Raw genomic sequence first — 25,157 nt, 5'->3', positions numbered from 1 at the left:
AACTGAAGCCATATCGTCCCTGTTTGTCACAGGTAGAGCAGCAGTGCCGGATTGTCATAGAGCCGCAAGAACCACACTGCTCTTGCTTTGAGCTGCCACCCAGGCATTTGCGGCGTAAGGCAAGTGTCTACATTCTATCAAGGGCTAATAATCTCCCGAACTATGATCGCCTTTATTGGAGATGGACGCACCGCCCATCTTTCAGGCCTTATGTGTATGTAGGTGTATGCCCAGTCCCAGGCACAAGACGGGGAATTTGCTTAGCGTCGGCAAGGACATGAGTGCCGTCCCGTAGTGTGGTAATTGAGCCGATACGTGTCCGTTAGGCGGTCGAATAGGAATACTAGATCCGGAACTCCAGCTTCACAGCTCTTAGCGCAACGGTTTTGCTCTGACCTTGACCCCAACAAGAGCAAGGAACATGTCGTCATGCCGCATCGACTCTGGCTAGTTCCAATCGCTGCCTCTAGACACTGCTCTTTTGGTAAATTACCCTCCTCGAAATTGCGATTGAGGACGGAGGAACGTTGACCGAGAGCTGTGCTGAGCTACCACGCCTTTCTCCATTACGAAACTCAAAGACGGACTCCTAATGGGAGGAAGATGGCCATATTCCGGAGTCTCCAATTGCTGATCTCGTCCCGACGTTTCTCAGGGGCAATTGATCTACTCAGAGCCCAAAAACACCATCAAGAGCCACGGGCGAACTCATCTTGATGATACGTCTTCTACGACACCGACTGAAATGAGTTTGTTCAAGCCTGGCCTGAGAACTGCGAAGCTGCGTGACGAACGCTGATTCGCTCGGCTGTACCTCATCGACAAGCGACAGCTACGATGCCTCTATTTTCCCGTCTGTTCCTGGTGCGGAGCTTGCATTGGGGTCCTGCTCAGAGTGCGGGGAATAAAAGTACGGGGAAAGTGGCGGGAGGATTGGAGAGCCGTGCCTGTCTCCTTCTCCACGAGCCATGCCATACAACCTCTTGACCCGAAGCGGGGAATCAAACTGTTTCTTCCAATACGACTCTGTCAGTGGCCATAGAGACCCTCGACAGTTCGATGTAACTCTCCCACCAACCCGGTCGAGAACCTCGGATCATATAAGATGATGTCCTGTCACCCTCTCACAGCAATGGAACGGCCTCCTCTGCAGCGGAACGCTGGGACAGAGACTGCGTACTCAGCATGGTGTCATCCAAGGCTTTTTTGCTTGCGGCATTGTCCGTTGCGTCTGTCACTGCCGTCGACATCACCGTGAGTGCAACCGGAGGCAATGCCACAAGTGGACACCAGTATGGGTTCTTACATGAGGTAAGCTTGCCATGACGCCCCCTTTGTCGTAAATGCATGTCAATTATTTGGTCGCTGACTCCTAACAGGACATTAACAACTCCGGTGACGGTGGCATTTATGCCGAGCTCATCCGAAATCGTGCTTTCCAGTTCAGTCCACGGTATCCCGTGTCATTGGATGCCTGGCATCCCATCAACGGAGCAGTGCTGTCCCTGAAGAATCTCAGCACTCCCCTCTCTGCCGCTCTGCCTACGTCGATGAACGTTGCGGCAGGGGACGCTACGGGGGAGATTGGCTTTGAAAATGACGGCTATTGGGGCATGGATGTCAAGAAGCAGAAGTACACCGGCTCGTTCTGGGTCAAAGGCTCATACGACGGCGTCTTCACTGCATGGCTAAAGTCCAACCTGACTGACGATGTCTTTGGAAAAGCTGAAATAACCTCGAAAGCTGTTGCGGACGAGTGGGTGGAACATGAGGTTGAGCTCATCCCCGACAAGGATGCCCCCAACAGCAATAATACCTTCGCTATCACATTTGATTCAAAGGTAGGTCTCTAAAGTTCGGTCGTCTCTGTGTCTCGTGCTTATAGCTTCGTGAATAGGGAGCTGCCAGTGGATCTCTGGATTTCAACCTGATCAGCCTTTTCCCACCAACTTACAAAGGCCGCGCCAACGGGCTGCGAATTGACCTAGCCGAGGCTTTGGAGCAAATGCACTCGACATTCTTCCGCTTCCCAGGCGGTAACATGCTTGAAGGTGATACCAACAAGACCCGGTGGGACTGGAAGAACTCAATTGGGCCGCTCAAGGACCGTCCTGGCTTTGAAGGTGTCTGGGGATATCAGCAGACCAATGGGCTCGGCCTCTTGGAATACCTGTACTGGGCAGAGGACATGGGTATGGAGATGGTTCTGGCTGTATGGGACGGTCTGTCTCTCAACGGAGACATCACGCCCGAGGATGAGCTGCAGCCTTTCATCGACGATGCATTGGATGAGATCGAATTTGTCCGAGGGCCTGCTGACTCAAAATGGGGCTCGGTACGCGCCTCGCTGGGACATCCCGAGCCTTTCAAGTTAGAGTATGTTGAGATCGGAAACGAGGACTGGCTTGAGGGCGGCGCGGAGGGTTGGGCTACGTATCAGGAATATCGCTTGCCATTGTTCATGAAGGCTGTCAATGAAGCGTACCCTGACATCCAAGTGATTGGATCTGGCGCCTCAACAGACAACTACACGATCCCTCCCGGCGCGATTGGCGACTACCATCCGTACCGTCAACCCAACCAGCTCGTGGAGGAGTTCAATCGTTTTGACAATGACGTCGGCCACATCGTGGGTGAGGTATCGGCGACACATCCAAATGGCGGCACCGACTGGGCTGGCCCGTTGATGACATTCCCCTGGTGGATTGGCAGCGTCGGCGAGGCCGTCTCTCTCATCGGCTACGAGCGAAACGCTGACCGCGTTCCCGGCGCAATGTATGCGCCTGTGATGCGAAACATGAACCGTTGGCAATGGGCCGTCACGATCCTCCAGCACGCAGCCGACCCGGCAATGACCACGCGCTCGACCTCGTGGTACGTCTGGGAACTCCTCGCCGCGCATCCGATGACGCACACGCTGCCGGAGACCGGCGACTTCGGCCCCCTGTATTACGTCTCGGGCAAGAACGAGGACAAGGAGTCGTATATCTGGAAGGGTGCCGTATACAACACGACAAACCACGCCGACGTGCCTGTGTCCGTGACCTTTGACGGCGTCGCCGCCGGCACGAAGGCCGCTCTGCGCGTGCTAGTCGGCAATGGTGATCCGTATGCGTACAATGACCCGCACACGGGCGTCAACATCGTCACGAGCACCACGTACTTCTTGACGGCAGGCGACGACGGCGCGTTCACGTTCAGTTTGCCAGAGCTGAGTGTCGCGGTGCTGGACACGGATTACAAGTCGGCGTGTAAGACGAAGAAGCGAGCAGTGGACATGAAATGGTGATTAGCGCGGAAACGCGGTGTATCCAAGTCTCGCCAGACCATATCATGAACTAAATCTAGGCAAATCTATAAAGCGCTTGACTCCTGAACCACCCCTCCTAGGCCGTTCTCCTCTCCGTAGCCACGCGTCAAGCATCGCATACAGTGAGAAAAAGTGGCAGTGACAAAGTCGCCGCCGTTGTTGCAGATCAGAGAACTGAATGCGTGCCTGTTTGATGATTGTTCAAGTGGTGTGCTGTTGTAGCACGCTGGCCAACAACCTGAAACAGGTGTCCAAAGGACTCAGGTTCGTAGCTTTCGCGGCGGCCTGAGTTCTCTCCCATTGAGCAGTACCTATGACGAATTAGTAGTACTGTCCAGCTAGTATGCCAGAGCCCGCGAAGGAGTCAGTAAAGTACTACATGGAAAGGAAGACAAAAAACGAATGGGAAATCAGATATGTGTTCATTATGAGCCGTTTGAGACCCCTGGGGGCCTGTCATGATGTCGCCTTAAGCCGTCAAATCGAGCAAAAGTCGAAAGACTCCGGCCGCAATGCGTGCCGACGATACTCGATGGCTCCAGTGTGGACCAGCATCGCCCCTTCTATGATACAAAGCTGTGCTACAGTAAGTGCATGCTGCAAAACAGGCCGTGGGGGTAAGCAATGCAATAAGAAAAAGCAAAAGACAATTTCAGGAAGAAAACTGTCTGGGTATCGTAGTAGAAGAATGATGACCTCAATATCCGTCAACGCCGCGATTTCTGCCGTCTGGTCATTCCGAAACCTCATACCGATATTTTCCTCTCCTTTCCTCGCAACAAGAGCGTAACCATCCGAGAACCGTACCATCATGTGGAAGTGTAGAAATAGTCAGCCGTTGTCATGTGATGCCTCTGTCGAAAAGCAATCTGGATTGCCTACAGCATCAGTCTTCGCAGGGCCCATATAGCCTCTCATGGACCTTGCGCAAATGATCTCGCTGGTGTCTGAAACTTGAATAGTTGCCGCCCATGATCACCTCAAGGATGCTCTCGCCTACAGCTGACGGCGCCTTGATCATCCGTTCTTGCAATTCTTTGTACGCAACGGAGAAGTAATACATGACTTTCTCCGTGTTGCTCGAGCCGCCTGAGATATCGTTCTCGGGATTGTTAGGGTCGATGATGGACAGACGACCAGGGTTCTTGTAGGCGAACCCGGTAACTTGGGACTACTCAAGGTTAGCATGACTTCGGAAGTAATAGCATGATGGGGAGCAAACCTTCGGAATGTATCTGGGTGGGTTCAGGCTGATCGCAACTGTCTTAAAGTTGAATCTATTGCCGTACAGATCGAAGAATTCCATGAGTAACATCCCAAGATGATGTTCGGGAATGAGGTCACCGCTCTGGACCTGGGGCATCAACTGAAGCATGCTCGTGACTAGGCAAATCACCGAAAATCCGCCGATACCACCATTGACTGGTTCGTTTAGGCCACGCATCAAGAGGAAGTGCTTGATCACTGTGACCAAGATTGGCATAGCAGGGTACTGCTCCTTCCATGCCTTGAAGGTTTCGATGGCGTTGACACCAGTAATGTTCTCGAAAGACATGTCGACCTTCAATCCGGTGAGCTTGTCAATGTATTTCACGAGGGGGACCTTCGCTTTGGAGATGACTTCAAAGTTGTTCTCCGAAGCAACTCGTTTGGTTTCCAGGAATCTCCTGAGCTGCCAGAGGTGTCTCTTCGTGTTGTACACAGCCATGCCGTTTTTAAGGAACCGCTCAGAGCAGAATACAAGGTCCATGTCTCCTGTGGGAAGGTAGAGACCGGACATGAAGGAGCCGAAGGCATCGATTCGTGCATCGTGATATCGCTGTCGGATTGTACGGTCGATATCGCGGACAAGCTCTCTACGTACACGATCCTCGAACAAGCGTGGCTTGACATAATCATAGAAATCAAGAACCTCCATATGAAACCTAATCACGGTCAGTAATCGTGCAAGATGAGAAGGCAAAGGGTCCATACCGAACGCTAGTCTCAGAAGTACAAGCTAACCCAGCCATTAGCCAAGGACTGGGATCCTCTCCCTTCACGGGAACCCAGTCCCGAACGATACTGCCATTAACAGGTGCCATGACGGGCTTCTTGAGTTTCGAATGAGCTGGCAATTTCAGTTCGTCGTCGTGGGTGCGCTTGCGAGTCCCTAAATCTGACGAGCTTGTGAGGTCGACCACAGCTCCACGCTTCGTCGTGGGGTTGAGGGGAGGTAAATTTCCATTACTTGTGCTACCCTTGCCGCCTGGAGCCTGAGGAATTGTCGCCTCACCTGGAAGATGAGACGAATTTTTGTTTGTGGAGTACGCAGAGCTTTGTCCCACAGTGCTGTTGGCGCCGTTGATGTGAGAGGTGCGCGTCGAGGACGCGCCGCGGGGACCTGTAGGCGCCCCCGGGACGCCTTGGCCTAGCACATTTTTCTCACCCTCAGATTCATCACTGTCAAGGTCACACCGGATGAAATCCTCGGCCTCAGCAGGAACAGATACCTTAGATTCTTTCGTTGGCTGGACTCGAGCTTTACGAATCAGGTGTACCACGTCCTTCTTCTTTTGGCGGGACTCATCGGAGGGTGGAAGGGCAGTGTAAGGGTCAGGATTTGACCACTTCGGGGTGTTGTCGTCTGAGGCTGACTGATTCAGAGTCACACGAGCTCGTTTCTGGGCAGGCGCAACGGACCCATCATCAGAGGCATCAGAAATCTCCATCTCCGCCTCATCACTGTCCGACAAATCCCCAAATGCTTTGTATACGATTCCATCGGCTTCATTGACGAATGATTCGGCAGGTTTATCCCCGTGATTAGCATGCAGAATCGGGCGATCTGCTGGAATGATTTTCTGGAATCTTTGGTACGGTCGTGCGTCGCCACGTCGACGATGGTCTCGACCGCGAAATGAGCGCGGATTCCTAGGCTCGCGACGACTAGCATCGCCTCGAGATTCTTGTCTATTCCCGGGGCGGTAGCTATCGTAAGAGGACTCATCGACACCGACCGGCTTGTCTACGCGAAAGGTGAAATCACCTTGCGGCGGACGGAAGCTGTCGCGGCGGAAGTCTTGTGGCGGCGGCGGCGGCGGGTAGCGCGAGTTACTATAAGTATCAGAGTAGCGATTATCGCGGTCGCGCGGCGCATACGATTCGTAGTTCGAGTTGGAATAGGGTCGGTACGAATCACCGCCGTGAGGAGAGGGAGGCCTTGTGGGTAATGATGAGCGCTCATCGCGCCAGCTTTGCCGTCCTGGCGGGGGCGGATAGGTGCCCGGTGGGGGCGGATATCGCGAGTCGTACGACATCTCTGGTTGTCCTCGAATGTCTTCAAGGATCGCTATGTATTTGTTAGATTCGCGGCGTTGACAAAGGTGAGAAACCCATTTGCCGGCGCTTGGTGATGCGATATCTAATGGCGATAAGTTTTTGATCCAGATTTACAATCGTGGTTTAGGTACGGGTAAAGAAAGGCCCAGTGCCCCACCATACAAGCTAAGCCAATCCAGGATGAGTAGATGGGTCAGGTGATATCCCTAATGCTCACCAACTGGACCAAATTCATATTAAGGGAGGAATCGTGAACGAAATTTTTCCTGAATAACAAGGCACCTTGGCTAGAAATTCTCAATGCTTATACCACTCTCTCGATATGGTGTTGTCTACCAAATGAGACATCGAAAGAACAACCATTGTGCTGTCTTTGACCCACTCAAACTCACCTCACAATCCAACATGGTTTGACATCAATATCAGAAAAGATGCTTCATGTCAAGTGAAAAATCTCTATAATTCTTTCTACTGTACTGTGCTGTACTATTGTTTCAATCCCATAATGCCTTCAATAAATCTAGTTATAGTCGAATCGAATGAGAAGATGAAAGAAGACATAGCTTGGCTTGCCGCTTCCGAAAGTATGATGTAACAAAATGGCCAACGGGGACTCGGCTCCCGGGAGGCAATCAACGAAAGTAACTACTAACAATGAAAGATGCTCGAGCCAAAGAGAACAATGCATATCGGTCTTCAATATCATACAAATTCAAATGATAGCACTGGGACACTCAGGTAAATGCTACCAATTTGCTCTTTCCACAGACTGCCCTTGATAGAGTCTGGATAGAGCCACTGGACAAGAGCTCGAGGACTTGCATGTTAGCCTCGAATTCTCGAGTGATGAAGTTGCGAATCTCAATGGCCACCAGCGAGTCGAGAGGGTAGTGTGACAAAGATCGGGTGACGTCCATGTCCTCAATATCGAGCATCAACACTGATGAGATTTTGCCAACTAGGCCATTACAGACAACTTCCTCGGCCTCTGCTGGCGATTTAGCAGCCTTGAGAGCCGCATTGAACGAGATGGCACCAGCATTTGCGCTTGCATCCGCTGCAGCCGCAGCCTCCATAGCTAACCGCAGATGCTTGAACTTAGCATCAGTGGTCCAGAAGGGTTGCATACTCGGAGTGATCCGCATGCCAGTAATTGTATGGTTATTGCAAGTAGTGGCGAGTTTTCCGCTGATTGCTGCCCCGAGCAGTGCAAGAACCTCGGATTCGCAGATGCTATCACTGCCCAAGTTCCGGCTAACCTCTGCAAGCTTTTCAGCGTTGTCGGCTAGATATCCAGAGTCGGAGACCATAGTCAAGTCTAAGGAAGAAGCAGGGACACCCTGTGCTAATCTGTGTTGAACCAGGGCATTAAGGAAACAGTTAGCAGCGGCATATGCTGCCTGCCCACGGTTGCCCACGGCTCCAGCGGCGGATGAGATAGCGACGAAGAAGTCAAGAGGTGCTGATGCCAGAGCGTGATGGAAGTTCCATCCACCTTGCACTTTGCCCTCAAGTACCGTCACGTAATCGTCGAAGGTCATCTTCTCGTAAAGCACATCCTGTATAATGTCAGCGATAATGCTTTGCGTCAATATTGTTGGCAGAAACTCACATGCAGGACCATGGTTCCATGTACAACACCACGGACAGGTGGAAGCCCATGAAGACCATTGGCAACGAGATCATTGACCTCGGTCGTATTCACAACATTGCATCGTTTTACGATGATGCTCGCGCCTATGGCGCTCATATCATCAATGAGTTCCTTGACCTTGCCAGTAGCAGATCCGGTCCGAGAAACGAGAACAATGTGCTTCGCTCCCTTGCTAACCATCCAGCGAGCCATACTACGACCGAGCCCGCCAGTTCCTCCGATCAGAATATATGTTGCATCAGGCTTCAAGAGATCATTGAGCTTCTTGGAGGGTGGTGCCTGCAACGAAAATTAGACAACAGCTTTCCCAAGGATTTACGGAAATGTCAATTTACCAGAACAATATCATCTGCGCCCGGGACTATCACTAACTTGCCCTCAGTTCTTGCGTTCTGTAAAGCCTTGAAGGCTGATTCGATGTCTGAGATGGGAAATGTCGTTATTGGTGCAACGGGTCGGACCTTGCCGTACTTGACCAGTTTTGCCACATCAGCCATCAATCTCTTAACTTGTTTAGGACGCTCTGCAAGCAATCCAAATATATCGACTGATATGAAACTGGCGTTGTTATCGGCATGTGACATCTCAATCCGGGTCTTGTGAGAGAGGTCTCGTCTGCCAATGTCTATAAATCGGCCGAATTTATTCAGACAACTCCATGATTCCCGAAGAGAATCACCCGTAAGTGAATTGAGAATGACGTCCACGCCTTTGTAATCCGTGATTTGTCGAATACCATTGCCAAAGGATGTGTCGCGGCTGTAGAAGATTTGGTCCTCTGGAATATTGTACTCCCTCATCAGAAGCTCCTTCTTTTCTGCACTACCCACGGTTGCAAAGATCTCCGCACCAATCATCTGAGAGATGGAGATTGCAGCTTGTCCTACCGCTCCAGCTGCGGCATGGATGAGCACGCTTTCACCTTCTGTCAGTCTTCCAAGCTCGACTAAACTATGATATGCTGTGGAATAGGCTAGAGGAATTGTAGCTGCGGCTTCGAAAGACAGGTCATCCGGGATCTTGAAGACGAGTCCAGCGTTTGCACGAGTACGAGTAGCATAAGAGCCCTCCGTGAGACATGAGACTCGATCACCGACATGCACACCAGTGGCAGTGCTTCCGGTTCTAGTGACAACACCGCTTGCTTCCACTCCAAGCTCACCGACAACCTGTCCCTTGACGGTCATGACATCTCGGTAGTTCATTCCAGCAGCCTTGACTTCGATTTCGACCTGGTCGGAATGCAAAGGCTCTTCGACACTAGGGTCATCAAGGAAATGCAGCGTTTCAAGTGCACCGGGAGTGGTGATGGTGAGCTTCAGTTTGCGATCATCTGCACCAAATGGTGTAGGCTCAAGAACAGATGGGTTCGTCTGCTTGTGAACGTACGCATTCATCTCGTCATCATTGACAATTCGTGGGGTGTAAAAAGCCCCTCCTCGTTCCATGAATTCGAGCTCGCTAGTGTTTGACGACTTAGATCCAAATGCGGCTCGGAAGACGTCCAAAATGGCCCTGGTAGTTTCTGCTTCTGACAGCTGGGTTGCTGCGTCCAAGTCCAGCGTGGCAAACTTCATTGCGGTTTCAGAGCGAATGGCCCTACTGAGACCTGAGACCATATTCGCTTCTGGGCTTACTGATCTATCATATGCTCCCCTTACAACCCAGAGGACTCCCTCAACACCTGCGAGAAGTTTTTGAAGTGCAAGAAATTGGTTCTCAGACAAGTCGGCCAGAATTGGTTTGTGTAATTCAGACAAGAAGACCAGGATCTTTCCAGCCGCATCAATGCTCTCCAGGCTCCCAAACTCTGGCTGCTTGCCTGTTGCTTGTTCGAGCTCAGTAGCTAAGCCCATGGCCACGAGATTCTGAAAGTTTGATTCTTCATGAACTATCGCAACCTGGGTATCCGGGAAGCTAGCGGGGACACTTGTTGTGTCTTCTAGGCTTTGAAGGATTGGTTCCCATTCCATTTTAAAGCACAATTCTCTTGGTGCGTTCACATCCAGTTCCGTCTCGCCTTCGATGATTGGAGATACAGTCAAATCTTCAAAAGTAATCAGAGGCTCCAGAGAATCCGAGCTCGTAGTAGCAAAGATCGTGACTTTGGCTGGCTTTGGAGTTTGCAGCGGCAATTCTCCTTTGCAGTAGACACTCAGTGTGGTGCCTGGCTCTTTCACCGTATCAAGTACTTCCGTCGTGATAGAAATCCGCCGAACTGATGATGGCAAGTAAACTGTATCGATGTCGGCTTTTCCTGCTCCAAGCATTGGCCAATACATCTCGATAAGCGATTCCAGAAATGCCGGATGAACTAGAGGAGTTGCTAGATAATTGTTTGGCATTTCCTTTGCAATATCCTTGACGACGACCTTTCCCATAGAGTAGTTGGTGCACGAACGGCATTCCTCAATACCTTGGAAGGTAGGTCCATATGCGACCCCAACCTCTGATAGCCTGTCATACAGCGCAACAGGGGAGATGGGAGCGGCTCCTGCATCTTGTATAACTTGGGCAGTAGATTGCAGAAGCGCCTCGGACGCTTCTTTTTGTCTTGTGCTATCCACCGCGTTGGCATCATGAGTTTCTGCAGCAACGAGACCAATGCAGTGCTCAGTCCAGCCTTTGTTTACAGACCACGAGGATATTCTGAACTCGTCCCAAATATCGGAAGATACAAGAGTACCTTCTTGATGTGGTCGAATGGTGATGGTCATCTCAACATCCTCGTCCGGAATGATGAGAGGTTTAATCACAGTCAAGTCTTTGACTTCAAATTTTTGAACGTGGACTTCTTTAGAGGCAGCCCGTTGAGCGGCAGCCTCAAGAGCCATGACAATGAATGCTGCCATTGGGAAAACGTTGAGCCCTTGTATCTTGTGATGACGGAGCCATGGCAAGTCATCAAGCCTGACGATATTTCTCCATGTTGGCTCCAAGTCATGTGAGTAGATGGCCTCAGTTCCGAGAATATCACTGCGTGGCGACTTGCGATTTTTATGCTTGTCAGTCATGCGAGACTCTTGCCAGTATTTGTTCTGGTAGTTCCAGGGGTATCGTGGCAAATCTGTCAACAGCGCAGGGTGTTTGCCCGGTTTCGGGAAATTGATGGCTGCAAAGTCGAGAGTGGCGCCTTTCGTGAATAGCGTCGAAGCAAGCTCTTGGGCGGACTCGACGGCATCCTTCTTTCTGATGAGAGCAGAACCGTACGGTACTTTAGCAGCGGCGCCACCTACGGCCTTGAGTATCTGCTTGATAGGTCCCTGGAGAGCAGAGTGTGGGCCCAATTCCACAAGCATGTTCACCCCAGTCTTATGCTCTCCATCAGGCTCAAGCATGCTCTGCACCGCTTCTGAGAATCTCACTGGACAAGTCAGGTTATCAACCCAGTACTGTGCTTGCAGTTCAGCGCCCTCGGCCAGACGTCCATAGAGCGACGAATGAAACATGACGTCTGTTTTGACAGGTGCCCCAAGTTTAAGCAAAGATGCGCGGTAATCCTTCGCGACCAAATTCATATGATGGGAGTGATAAGCTGTCTCGACAAGCAGTCGCCGATTGAACATTTGTTTCTCTTCGATAATCTTTTCAAGCTCGGCTAGAGCAGGCTCATCTCCGGAGATGGTTAGACTAGACGGACTGTTGAAGCAAGCAATTCGCACTTCCTTTTCCTTCAGCGAATCAATGAGAGGGCTGATCTCTTCTTTACTTCCACCAACAGCCATCATGCGACCCTGAAGCTCAGGGTATCTCTGTTTGAGGATGGGAATAAGCCTTCCTCTGTGGTATGCGATGGCGATGGCAGCCTCAAATGTGATGATACCTGCGGCATAAGCAGCCCCTATCTCCCCACTCGAGTGACCCGCTACTGCAGTGGGATGTACTCCCCATGTTTGTAATAGGTCAGTCAACGCTAGTTGGATCGCTGTGCATGAAGGCTGGCTGAGATGAGCCTCGCCGACTCGAGAGGTCTTGGCATCTCTGTTAAGCTCATCTATCATAGATGAGATTAGTTGTGTTATGCTTTATATGCAGATTTTGGATTAAACGTACCAACTAGAGACCACTCCGCGCCGAGGGAGGCTAGGCATCTATCTGCCAAGTCGATGCTGCTAGCAAAAACCGGATAATGGTCATAGAGCTCACGTCCCATGGCGTGCCATTGAGCGCCCTGGCCAGTGAAAATGAAACCAATCCTTAGAGGCTCAATCTCTTTACCTACCGTGCACTTCTCTCCTGACAAAGCTTCAATGAGTTCAAATGAGTCCTGGGCGGGAACGGTGGCTCGCCACTGGAGGAGTGACCGTCGCTGACCTAGCGTATAGGCTACATTTTCCATCAAATCTGCTTGAAAGATTTCAGGTCTTTGCTCCAGATAAACGACGGTATTCTTCATCAAGGCAGACAGGGCTGTCTTGTCGTTCGCTGTAAAGACGAAAAGCTTTCGAGACTTCTCTTTTTCGAGATCGAAGTCCTTCTCTATGGTCATCTTTTGTCGAAATGGTGCTGCCTCTAAGACTATATGACCATTGGTACCTCCAAAGCCGAAATTATTGACGCTTATGTATTTCTTGCCTTTCGGCCAGGGCCGTTGCATGGTTGGAATCTGAGCACAGTCATCAGTCAGTAGTAGCTGGCATCAATTTCGATTATTGTAAACTCACCTTCATGTTCCATTCTTTCCACGGTATTTTCGGGTTGGGGCTTTTGAAGTCATAGTTCGGCAGGATGAAACCACGCTCAAGCATCAAGGCTGCCTTGATCACGCCGGCGATGCCTGTGTCATGAATGAGCATCTCAAAATTGATTGAAACAAGCAGTAATGTAAAGTACTGAACGTACCAGAAGCGCCTTCCAGATGTCCAATATTTGACTTCACCGAACCAATATAGAGAGGGTCCCGCAAGGTCCGTCCTTGCCCCAGAACGTTATGCAGAGCGGTTGCTTCAATAGGGTCACCAACTTTCGTGCCAGTTCCATGTGCCTCTATGAAGCCACAGTCCTTGGGATCAAGTGCGGAATTCTTATAGACTTGGCGCATCAAAGCTTCTACAATAAGGCTTAGCGAAGGTGATGTATGAGTCTGGATTCGGTGTTGTACGTACCTTGAGCCTCGCCACTGGGCATAGTTATTCCTGGAGTTTTACCATCCTGATTGATTCCGGTCCCAACAATGACTGCGCGAATCGGATCATTATCCTTTATTGCTTGCGCGAGTGGTTTCAGGATAAGCATGCCGCAGCCTTCGCCTCGTCCAAACCCTGTGCCTCTGCTATCAAATGCAATTGAGCGTCCAGAGTCCGAGAGTAGACTATGGAAGAAGTCAGTCTAAAACAAGAAAACAAGGTGTTGAAGTTAACTATACCGGCAAGTAGAAAACGATATCCAGAATTCTGGAAGCATGTTCAGGTGACATCCACCTGCTATCGCCACACTTGACTCCCCAAGACGGAGGCTCTGGCATGCCAGGTGCAAAGCAACCATGCTAGATGAGCATGCCGTGTCAGATGTGAAGCTTGGACCTCGCAGATCGAAGAAGTGTGAGATTCTGTTGGATTGCATTGCATAAGCACAACCTAAGGTACATTAGTATCCGGTTCAGGACAGATTCGTGCTCTTACTTACCAGTTGCTTGATGCATCGGGATAGTGTCACTATCCCTGAATAGATGAGATTCGTATTCTGGAAATGAGCCCCCAACAAATACACCAACGTCTTTGCCCACGATGGTGTGCTTGGGAACGCCTGCACTTTCAAGTGCCTCGAACGTGCACTCCAGTAGCAACCGCTGTTGCGGATCCATTGAAATTGCTTCCTTTTCGGTCAGACCGAAGAACGGTGCATCGAATGCTGCGAGATCAACATCCAAGAAATTGCCACCAACGGGGTTGAAGGTGCCCCCTTTTCCTGGATTTGGATGATAGAAACTCTCCGCGTTGAACCGCTTTTTCGGTATCTCGGTGAAGCCAGTTCGAGCCCTAGAAAGAAGTTCCCAAAATTCTGCAGGACTGGCAACATTGCCGGGCATACGACAAGCCATGCCAATAATAGCCACTGGCATCGGCTTTGACTGGAAGGAGTCGCTATTTGGAACATGGTGAGAATGTCCATTGATACCATTAACGTCATTGAAGCCGTTGGCATGCCCGTTGGAGCCATTCGTAAGACCATTTGTGTGGCCGTTGGTAGCCCCATTTCTGTGGCTATTTGAACCATTGGGAAGATTGTGATTGAAATAGCCATTCCCCTCTTCAGCTACCGGACTGGCAGTGGAGGAATCGGGGGTTATGGCGATGGGCGCCATGGCCAAGGGTCGTTTTGCAGTTTCGGCAGAACCTCTCAGCTATAATTCAATGACTTGGCAAATCTATTGTGAGAAAACAAGACGGCATCGGACACTAGATCAAGCAAAAGGGCTTTCGTAGAGCCTTCCTAGGGACCTGTATGCGGCTTTGGTTCCTAGCTTATATGCCGAGGCCTTGCTAGATCGTCCTAGAGATCGTCCGCTGCATTTTCCAGCCACCTTCCGTCACCTTACCTAGGATTGTAGCATTGTATGGTGGTCGCCGGGGTATCGTCACATGTTGGCGCTCTTGCGATATTGAAGCTCGCGGGATAAAAGGCAGGTTCCGGCGACCATGTCGCGCCTCAATATGCAAGCACTTTGAGTGGCATTGATACATCAATCGAAGAGCGTCGTCAGCTGGAAGGGGCCAGATCGGAAGCTCCGGGAATCTTCCATATTTCCCGGCGAATGATCAAGAGATTAGCAAGAGCCCAGTATGGATGATAATCGCCTCCGACCGTCTGCGTGCTATACCCGTGCAACAAATGTACAGACCCTCACCTCGGGTTGATCCCTATCCCCAGGGTCCTGGTGGGGCGATGCGGAGAACCTACCTTCAGGATCCTGGTTTCTCTGAGATAACGGGATTGAGGACCAGACATGATCGCTTGCAGCAGGTACAAAGCAGCTTATCCGCCGCAGGAGATAGCATCTTAATCTCTTTGATCACGAAGCAGGGCGACTAGGCCGGAGCTGTGTGCGTGGGGAAGCATGTGTCGTGTAGCTCTTATCGATAGCGGTTAATTACAGCTTTGCCGCATGATATCGGTACTTGAGCATGGAGACCTGCATCAGGGCATATTCCCCTGGCTAAGCGGAACCAAGACATTTCGAGGTTAGCTCCGGGACTTTACATCCTACGTTCCTTCAGAAGGGTAGCATTGGCATGGCTGCAGACTGCCAGCGTTTGGTCGAAGTTGATGAGCCCCCGCTGTCATGTTTGCTATATACTCATCTTATATGGATGATGAACATCTTGACCTTACGACATATAGGGGTCAACATTGTGATATCCAAAGAATGATTTCAGTTAGTCAAGTCAGATGAAAGGCATGAATATGGGCAGAACCTTTTCCCGAGGTGAGGAAGAAGAGTTTCATTCAGCGTTCTCGTGGTTATACACTGTGGAAGACCTGCGACAACAGTACCGCGGCCCGTAGCGGCTGTTCACCGGACAAATGGGCCTACCTAGTCTACGGGCTGTGAAAGGTACCCGTCTCCAATTGCTAATACCACTTGCGGCAAGGGGTGGATGGCAGAGTAATGATGAGAGCTTGTAAATGCTGGGCAAGCTGACTATGTAAGATAATTGATAACCAATTTATCCAAAACTAACATCTCAACGGCGTTGGAGTATCGTCCTGCTGGCAAACTAAATGCCCCTACACTATCCTGAATCTCATTGCTTAGCATGAGTTCGGTCCGTAACGTCACCTTCACCGATATTCTTCTTTCATTTTTCTGAGCCGATCATCATTGTGTAGGTCTCGATGCGCCAGAAAGTCGATCCGACGACCAGACGCCTGCTACGTTAGCTGGTTTAGCTACAAGATCTCGAATGAACAAGTTCAGAAACCCCTGTAATTCCGTCCGCGCTTACAGAGGACCTGCATCGCCCACATCAGTTGCCAAGGAACCAGATCTCTCTACCTGGTCCGGTAGTATGCGGGGGTCCCGGTGTACAGTAGTTTAAAGCTTGTTGGTCATCTTAGCTTATCGTGTTCATTCAACCTCATCGACATCCCACATCACGACATCGCAGAGCTAGAATAACTTCAATTGCCACCAATTGCAAGCCTCTGATAAGAAGCCTGTGACTCCAAGTCCAAGCGAGAAGACTAAAAACGAGAAACTTCAAATTTACAGATGCAGAAGATCAGCAGAGAGTCTACATCATCTGCAATCAGCCACTCATATCATTGTCAATCTCTGTCCTGGTTCCTGGAACCCGGCTACGGCGGCATCTAGCACTGCCAAGAGGTATCGGCGAAATGCGGTTCTTGTGTCTTCCTGGAGCTTATGGAAGCTCAGACGTAGGTTTCTAACAACAGTCTTTGGCTCAAGCTGCTATTCTGCACATTCTGTAGCTAATGACTCTCTCTCAATTAGAAATTCCAAGTCCAATTAGGTATTATGACCATCAAACCCTTAGTACCAGACGTGACTGACTTAAGCGAATGTGAAGCCCCCATCATCAAGGAGCTCACTGAAGATGGTACTGCAACATTTCACTTCATCAATGGCCCATGCAAGGCTGTACCGCCCGAAGGGTTCGAAGATTACTTTGGGAAGCCTCCTTATTACAGATTCATGGAACCCGACGAAGATGTCGAGAAGACCGAAGACGACGATGTCCTCTCTCGGATTCGCGACTTTCCTGAATGTGAGACTCCAGAGGATACTATGCGAGAGCTGATGAAGGAAGGCGTTGCTACAGCACACAAGAGTACTGATAATGCAATGAAATATCTGGTCAAGATCATGGAAGAACGAGGGCCATTTGATGGCATTATCGGATATTCTGAGGGAGCTACTGTTGCTGCAACTCTACTACTTCACGAGCAACGAAGACTCAAAACCAAAGGAATTCAACCAATGTTCAAATATGCTATTTTCTTTGCAGGATGGCCACCCCTTGATCCAGATTCACATGCCATGGTACTGAGCGACGAGTCGGAAGAGATGATCATGATTCCAACTTGCCATATTAGTGAGTCAGGCTCTAGAAAGAGGTTTATCTCAAGCTAATGCATTCGTTGCTGCTAGTTGGTTCATTGGACCCATATCTTCATGGATCCATGGCGCTGTACAATGTATGCGATCCAGATACGGCTTATCTGTTTGATCATGCAAAGGGGCATACTCTTCCACGAGACAAAGATACTGTAAAAGAGCTAGGAAACGTCGTCAGAGATGCCATCGATCTGTATGAAATAGACCTTCATGCGTAAAGAACTGGAATCAGATTTGCTTATACAGAATATAAGCGTCGCCACTTCAAATATAGAATACATACACTAACAGAGCATCTTCCACAATCCTTTTTGAGAAAGTTACTTGACTCCATTCACTTTAAATCAACTACAGCAAAGTATTGGCAAGACTAGTTTTCCAAGGTCATAATTGTTAGGCCTTAACCTCGCATTCGTCATATGTTAAGAATGAAATCAATCAGCCCGATCAAGTCTCTTACTACACCAATCGAAAGATGTCATAGCCAAGGCCCTCCACATTCCGATAGAGCAAAGAAGAAGCTACAAAAGAGGGTGAGAGGTAGGATCTGGATGGTCTCAGTCTAGGCCTCTGATGCAATCTGGAAAACCGGGCAAATGGCCCATTGCCCTTGATTTCAATGTGCTCTTCGGACCTGTTTCGTGTAAACCTTAGATAGGCTTCTCCAGGCCGGCAAGCATATCGGTAACTCCAAAAACGGGTTGCAGCGTTTGGGCAACTACCAGGTCCAGATTGGGCTTTCGAAGTATAGTGCCCGCGATGGTTAACTGGTGGGCAGCATCCGTCATGTCTAATATATTGGATCATGATTCTATGCTAATGGTACTTTCGATCGTTAAGAAAAGCTCTCTGCTAATTCACGATTTGCTACATGAGAGCTAGAGCTAGAGATATGGGACATGTACATTTGCTGAACCGGATGCGAGTCCGGCTATTGCGTGCGGCGAAGGGTGCATGGAGGTGATTTATCGGGCATGTGGGTCGGCATGGGCTCTCATGAGGTATGCGGTGGAAGGCATTAGCAGAAACGGCTTTCAAGATGCATGATCCGGAGCGGGTGTGGTGCACCTTTCGACTAACCCATGAAGAGTCATCTACGACCAACGTAACCGAAATCGCAAGCTAATGATGCTAGAACGACGGTAGATAAGACATGAGGCGTTATAACGTAGTTAAGACGTGGCGGCCATTTGGCTAAATGTGGTTGAGTTAACTTAGTATGACCCACTCGCTCCTGGTTGAAATCCTGCCCTGCATGCCCAAGATCGCCAAAAAGGGTCAATTTCTGGGCCGCAACGATATCAACATGCATAACGTGCCTAGGCCAGAAATTTAACAGGGGTGCTTCTCATAATTGCTGACTTTGTATGTTCACATCTTAGCGGCGGCCTGTTAGGGTCCTTAATCCTTAATTCAGCCTAGAAAGCTCTCCCGATATTACAATGTCCCTTGCATTATCTATTCAACACGTACCTTATCACAACTTCCCCTTGCGCCTCCGGAATATTGTTCCTTCACCCGATATCACGCAGCGTCTTGATCATGTCATAGATTCCCAAAAAAACTCAAACACAATCGAGTAGATGACGAGTCACTAGCGTCGTAATTGTAACAGGACAGAAGACGGGATTGCGTTATCATTTGCTGGTTGTAAGGTTCCAGAGGCACATACTTGCAGCCGAATCAGGAAGTACATTAAATACGCTTGATAAGAGCTCATGTGGGACAAGGCTACATATAGTAATTAAAAAGATAATTGCCTCGCAAATCAAAGCCTAGGAGCGGGGGTGTCTTTCCGCGCGGTGCCCCAATCTCTTCGCAGCCGCGAAAGAAAATTGAAATCAAGAAATTCTAGAACGCCGTCGTTCCTCGATTGCGGGTCTCTTTCCGGGTGCGTGTGAAGATGCTGTTGGCGACTATTGCTCAGATCTTGCCAGCGTAGAGGAACTAAGCGAGAATGTCTTCTTTTTAGGTACAATGGCGTATACGCGTCCTTGAATCCTTGGTAATCTCATGCTAGACTTGACTGCTATTAGCAAAACGTGCTTGGCCATTTGGCTCGCTGCTTCACGGCTGTGAATAAGGCTCCGGCGCGGCCCAAGCCTCTTCCAGTCTCACAGCGGTGCAGTCCCCCACAAAGATTGTTGTTATCATCAAGGAGAGAGTTGTGCCACCTTGGCAGTTGCTTTGTGCTTGTCATCAGCATGGAGCCTGACAAAGAAACGGGTTCGGACGTCGATGATGGCACTACCCTTCAAGAGAAACGACTTGCAGAGATGAGTTCAATGGCGACTTTCCCATCTCAATGCGATACACTTATCACAGAGGAACCTGTTTCGGAAAGCAAAGCTCCTGAAAAGGTTTCATGTCCTGTTCAACCTCAGGTGGTTCCGCAGCCTCAAGTAGCACCAGCAGCAACATTGCCAATGGTCAAGCCAAGTAAACCTTCGCCATTATCGGTGAAACCTGAACATAAGACAGCTTTTAAGCATTTTTGGGTAAGAATTCATGGTGCATGAGCAACAACAGCTAATATTTCTGCAGCGAATTTTCACATATTCATCAACTGGGGATAGACTTTTGATCTTGGCAGCCACAGTAGCCTCCATCTGCGCAGGTGTGACAATGCCACTGATGAACGTTGTTTTCGGTATGTCTCTTGAAGTAGATACTGCAGTTCAGTAATCTAAAACTTCCATAGGCAAGGTTTTTGCGTCGTTCACGGGTTACTACCAGCCGAACAATGCAGGACAGACTCAGGTCTCGTTCATGGGCGGCATAATCGAATGCGTGTAAGAATCATTAGCGCTTATACTAATCCATCTCAAAGACTAAGATTGAGACAGGAAATATCTCATCTACCTTTTTATCGCAAGACTTTTCCTTGACTATGTCTCATATGTAAGCCTCGTCCAAACTTTAATAAGTCAATGATTCCTAATTACTTGTGTAGCTCGGATTCAGAATGAGCAGTCTTAGAATATCTGCTGCAATGAGACTGGAGTATATGAAAACTCTCTTCCAGCAGCCCATTTCAACCCTTGACGCGTTGCCTCCTGGTCAAACAGCAGCAATTATTACAATCACCGCTAATATCCTGCAGATGGGCATTTCCGAGAAACTGGGAAGTTTCCTACAATCAATATCCCTTGTAGTATCTGCACTCATTATCTCATTCACTTATAGCTGGAATTTAACCCTGGTGACGGGCAGTGGGTTAGTCTTGATAATTGCGGTATATGCTGTTACAACACCATTCCTAGTCAGATTGATGAACGAGGTTCAACAGGCGGATATTAAAGCATCTACCGTGGCCAATGAAGTCCTTAGCTCTATCCGTATGGTCGCAGCCTGCGGCGCTCAAAGCAAAATGGCAAAGCGCTATGCTGGGTGGGTTGATGAGTCGCGTCGTCGAGGATTGAAAATGTCGCCGCTTGTTGCCATCCAACAAGCTCCAGGTATTGAATTTCTTGCCCAAAGTTCGGCTGGAAACTAATGTCGAACAGTATTCTTTGCGATTTATGCGTGAGTTCTGTGGCAAAATCGGCGTGTATATAATTAATCTGGTGTAGAACATTCGCGCTTGCCTTCTGGTATTCTCTTCGGATGTACATGGCGCTCAAAATCGATAGCCCTGAAACACTGATGGTGTTCGTAAATACCCTGCCACAGGTTTTGGTTCTCGTTTTCGAGTAATTCATTAACAACGGTAGTGTCCTCTTATCGGTCATGTCAATGACCACAGCTATTGGTGGCATCACAAACCCCCTTTCAGGAGCCGCGAGAGCCGCCGGAGCAGCAACAATATTCTACAGTATTATCGATGCTCGTAAGCCCAAGCCTGGTGGTGTCACAGAGCCTGAGGCATCAGCGTCGGAGGATATTGTTCTCGAGCATGTGAATTTTGCCTATCCCAAGCGACCAGACCTCAAAATTCTTGATGATCTGAGTCTTCGGTTTCCGGCAGGTAAATTGACCGCAATTGTTGGGCCTTCGGGCTCGGGCAAAAGTACGATTGTGGGTCTTCTTGAACGGTGGTATGAGCTAGACGGAAATGAAACTGACAACCTTGGAGTAAGTAAATACAGCATATCATGCTCAAGTTCAATGCTCACATGAAGGCAGACGCTGTGGTTACGAAATGGCTCTATTAGAGTGGGTGAGAGGTCACTAAAGGAGATCGAAATCAAGTGGTGGAGATCTCAAATAGGGCTTGTACAACAAGAGCCGTACCTATTCAATGACACAATCTTCCGGAACGTTGCGAATGGACTGATCGGCACACAATGGGAGAACGAAACTCTTGAAATAAAATTAGAGATGGTCAAACTGGCATGCAAGGAAGCGTTCGCTGATGAATTCATTGATCGGCTCCCTGAAGTACGATATGTCCCGGAAACAAGGCCCAAAATTAAGACCATACGCTAATGACTGTAGGGATATGATACCAATGTTGGAGACGCAGGCATTAAGCTCAGCGGAGGACAGCGGCAGAGAATTGCTATTGCAAGAAGTATCGTGAAGCAGCCGAGGATACTCATACTTGACGAAGCAACAAGCGCTATAGATGTCCGTGCTGAGCAACAAGTCCAAATGGCTTTAGACAAGGTATCCGAGAATCGGACAACAATTACCATAGCACATCGTTTATCTACCATTAAGAAGGCCGACAATATAGTCGTTCTAAGAAAGGGAAAGGTTGTCCAGCAAGGCACCCACGAGAGTCTCATGGCCGATTCGGGCGGAGTCTATTGGACACTTGCGACAACTCAACAGCTTTCTATGATTCATCATAATAACGGTGATGATGATGAGCACATATTTGAACCAGATTTGCTGGAAAAGAAAGGCGAAGACATAATTCTGACAGAAGAGAGCGCGACAAGTGACACCCTCACAGGTGCTACCCAGGGGCCGGATCCGGACCCAAACCAAAGAGGTGTCTTTGGAAGCTTCGGACTCTTTATCAAAGAGCAATCGAGGCATTGGATATGGTATATTGTGTTAATGCTTGGAGCTTTGGTTGGAGGTGGTGAGTCTTCAATGTCCCGAGATTCAGATCAGTCGTGCTGATCACAACACTTACAGCTAGCGCGCCTGTTCAAGCGTATCTTTTTGCCGAGCTTATCTCGCTTTTTCAATACATGGGAAACTTCTGGTGGCTCGAGTTCTTAACGAATTTCTGGTGCTTCATGTTTACGATGCTGGCTATTGCGGTGGGAATCAGCCATTTCGCTCTTGGATGGTCGGCGACAACACTGTCTTTTGTAAGTTTACCCTTTTTCAGGTCCCAGTCCAATGTGTAGATCGCATAAGAAGAATTAACGAGATGAAAGCACATTACTCATGCCTATCGAAGAGAGTATTTCGACAATGTACTCTCAAAATCTATCGCCTTCTTTGATCAAGCCGATCATTCGGTCGGAGCAATGACAGCACGGCTGGCTACTGATCCGACGCAACTACAACAATTACTCGGAACTAATATGGCATTTGTAATCATTTCCATTTTGAATGTGGTTGGGTGTTTAGTGATATCCTTCTACTTTGGATGGAAGCTGACGTTGGTCACTGTGGCTTCCTCGATGCCAATCATTTTCGCCGCTGCATTTTTCCGCGTACGGTACGAAACACAGTTCGAGAGAACCAACAATCAGGTCTTTGCAGAAAGTGCCAAGTTCGCAACAGAAGCAATTAGTGCATTCCGCACCGTTTCTTCTCTAACGCTCGAAGACACAATATGTAGTCGTTATGAGCAATTGTTGCAGACACAAGTGAAGGGTACCCTGCGACAGTCGGCATTATCAACATTCATTTTCGCAATAAGTGACAGTATTGCATTGCTTTGCATGGCGTTTGTTTTATGGTAAGTCATTGACCACCGAGCCACGGCCATCTATACTAATAAGCTTGTACAGGTATGGTGGTACTTTGATGGCGAGGGGCGAATACTGGCCTTTCCAATACGGTAAGTAGACGCTGCCATTGATGAGTAATAACTAATACAATCTTTTCTAGTAATCGTATACATTGCTGTTCTTCAGGTTGGTCAACCCCGAGATCACATATTTACGACCCACTAACACCTCAGTAGGGGAGCATGGGTGCTGGCCAATGGCTGAGTTACGGTCCAAGTGAGCGAGATCTACTTCAAACCCTGGGTGTGTGTTACTGATAGGTATTCTAGACATTGCCAAAGCCTCTGTAGCAGCGAATCGAATTCTAGATATGAGGAAAACAGACCAGCCTGACGGACGTTTAATTTCACTTGATTTCGGAAACATCGGCGACGACGACCAAGGAGTCAAGGTCGAGTTCCAAAACGTGTGGTTCAAGTACCCCACCAGAGATGTGCCCATTCTCAAAGGGCTGGATCTCACGGTAAGACACAGACAACCTTGTAATGAATCAAGCTAACTTGTATTAGATCGAGAAGGGACAATTTGCCGCTGTTGTTGGGCCATCTGGTAGGAACTAAGATGTATATCCCTCAAATGTGGCACATTCTAACTCATGCGGTAGGGTCGGGAAAGACCACCGTAATCTCGTTGCTGGAAAGGTTCGTTGTGAAGCTATTCCTTTCGAGGCCGATATTGATGACTAACATTGGTTAGATTCTATTCAGTCAAGGCCGGGCGGATTTTGTATAACGGTCTTGAGATATCAAACCTAAGTCTGGAGAATTATCGGAAAGACATCTCCCTTGTGGCCCAAGAGCCATCATTGTTTCATGGAACACTCCGAGAAAACATCCTTCTTGGGGTGGAAGACGATTCAGTAACGGACGAGGAGTTGCATCAAGCTTGCCGAGATGCAGAGATCCACGAGTTTATTGCCTCGCTTCCAGAAGGATATAATACGCAAGTAGGCATTAAAGGTGTTGCGCTCTCAGGGGGCCAAAAGCAACGCCTGGCCATCGCTAGAGCCCTGATCAGAAACCCGCGACTCCTTTTGCTAGATGAAGCAACATCTAATTTAGATTCGGAGACCGAGAAAGCGGTGCAAGAGGTGTTTGAGCGGACGAAAAAGACCAGGACAATGATTGTTGTCGCACACCGTCTGGCAACGGTTCAGAACGCCGATGTAATCTTCGTCCTCGGTGATGGCCGGGTACTCGAAAAAGGAGATCATGCATCGTTGCTTAGGAAAAAGGGTGTTTATTATGAAATGGTAAGCTTTCCCCCTACAAGTTCAAATTGGAAAATCACTAACGCCTAGGACATAGTGTTTGTCGCAAGCACTTGATAGATAGGGGTGCTTAGTTTGAAGTAATTTAATATGCATGCATGTGTATTACGCTCACAGGGACGTGTTTCTGAGTGACTTGGTATTCTTAGAAAGTGGCGACTACGAAATATATAAGACTCGAGGAAAAAAAAAAGAAAAAGAAAAAGAAAACAAAAAGATTAGGCTAATTTAAGAGAACCTAGATAGGTGCGGTTCAAGGCGTGACATAGGACCTGGCTGCTAGCTGGATCGCATAAATGCGTGTGAGAATGAAGCCCACTTTAGATGAGATCTTGCTCTGTGGTTAAAGATAAGAGCATGCACTTGCAGACGTCGGCTCGTATTTGTCTTGCAGAATATTTGCACTTTTCTTGGCATCCTTAATCGCGATGCCCTTGCGCTTTATGATTAGCTTTAGTTTGCTCCCAAGGTCCCATGTGTAAAATTGGCGCTATCATGGCCGCCGAAGTATCCCCCGTGGAGGTGGATCTATTTGCTTGGGGTCGTCGTGTTCGGCAGCCGGCAGTGGGGATCGATGACGATACGGCAGTTGGCTGGACAGGGGC

The 25,157-nt window shown here is 49.0% G+C and overlaps 4 protein-coding genes across 4 annotated transcripts; 2 read left to right on the top strand and 2 right to left on the bottom strand.

Annotated features, from left to right (window-relative positions):
- Positions 1 to 1,185: 1,185 nt before the first annotated feature.
- Positions 1,186 to 3,289, top strand: UCRPA7_5235 (putative alpha-n-arabinofuranosidase a protein; the record flags this gene model as incomplete). Its single annotated transcript, XM_007917782.1, has 3 exons — positions 1,186 to 1,311; positions 1,380 to 1,841; positions 1,898 to 3,289. The coding sequence occupies 3 exons, from the start codon at positions 1,186 to 1,188 to the stop codon at positions 3,287 to 3,289; spliced, it is 1,980 nt and encodes a 659-aa protein (XP_007915973.1).
- A 907-nt stretch (positions 3,290 to 4,196) lies between these two features.
- Positions 4,197 to 5,322, bottom strand: UCRPA7_5234 (putative dna polymerase sigma protein; the record flags this gene model as incomplete). The annotated part of the gene is made up of 3 exons (XM_007917781.1): positions 4,197 to 4,481; positions 4,533 to 5,235; positions 5,285 to 5,322. 3 exons carry the CDS (start codon positions 5,320 to 5,322, stop codon positions 4,197 to 4,199), a joined length of 1,026 nt encoding a protein of 341 aa, XP_007915972.1.
- A 2,043-nt stretch (positions 5,323 to 7,365) lies between these two features.
- Positions 7,366 to 13,412, bottom strand: UCRPA7_5233 (putative polyketide synthase protein; the record flags this gene model as incomplete). The annotated part of the gene is made up of 7 exons (XM_007917780.1): positions 7,366 to 8,190; positions 8,244 to 8,564; positions 8,621 to 12,279; positions 12,339 to 12,891; positions 12,950 to 13,062; positions 13,128 to 13,334; positions 13,391 to 13,412. The coding sequence occupies 7 exons, from the start codon at positions 13,410 to 13,412 to the stop codon at positions 7,366 to 7,368; spliced, it is 5,700 nt and encodes a 1,899-aa protein (XP_007915971.1).
- A 9,801-nt stretch (positions 13,413 to 23,213) lies between these two features.
- Positions 23,214 to 24,014, top strand: UCRPA7_5232 (putative spermidine putrescine import atp-binding protein pota protein; the record flags this gene model as incomplete). The annotated part of the gene is made up of 8 exons (XM_007917779.1): positions 23,214 to 23,230; positions 23,283 to 23,332; positions 23,383 to 23,408; positions 23,459 to 23,498; positions 23,552 to 23,745; positions 23,798 to 23,831; positions 23,887 to 23,923; positions 23,990 to 24,014. The coding sequence occupies 8 exons, from the start codon at positions 23,214 to 23,216 to the stop codon at positions 24,012 to 24,014; spliced, it is 423 nt and encodes a 140-aa protein (XP_007915970.1).
- Between the last annotated feature and the right edge of the window lie 1,143 nt (positions 24,015 to 25,157).

Source organism: Phaeoacremonium minimum (genome assembly GCF_000392275.1).
Source record: "Phaeoacremonium minimum UCRPA7 unplaced genomic scaffold PA7_03_scaffold_408, whole genome shotgun sequence".
Lineage (NCBI taxonomy): Eukaryota > Fungi > Ascomycota > Sordariomycetes > Togniniales > Togniniaceae > Phaeoacremonium > Phaeoacremonium minimum.
The sequence above is the reverse complement of the archived record's forward strand: the minus strand, read 5'-3'. Positions and strand labels throughout refer to the sequence as shown.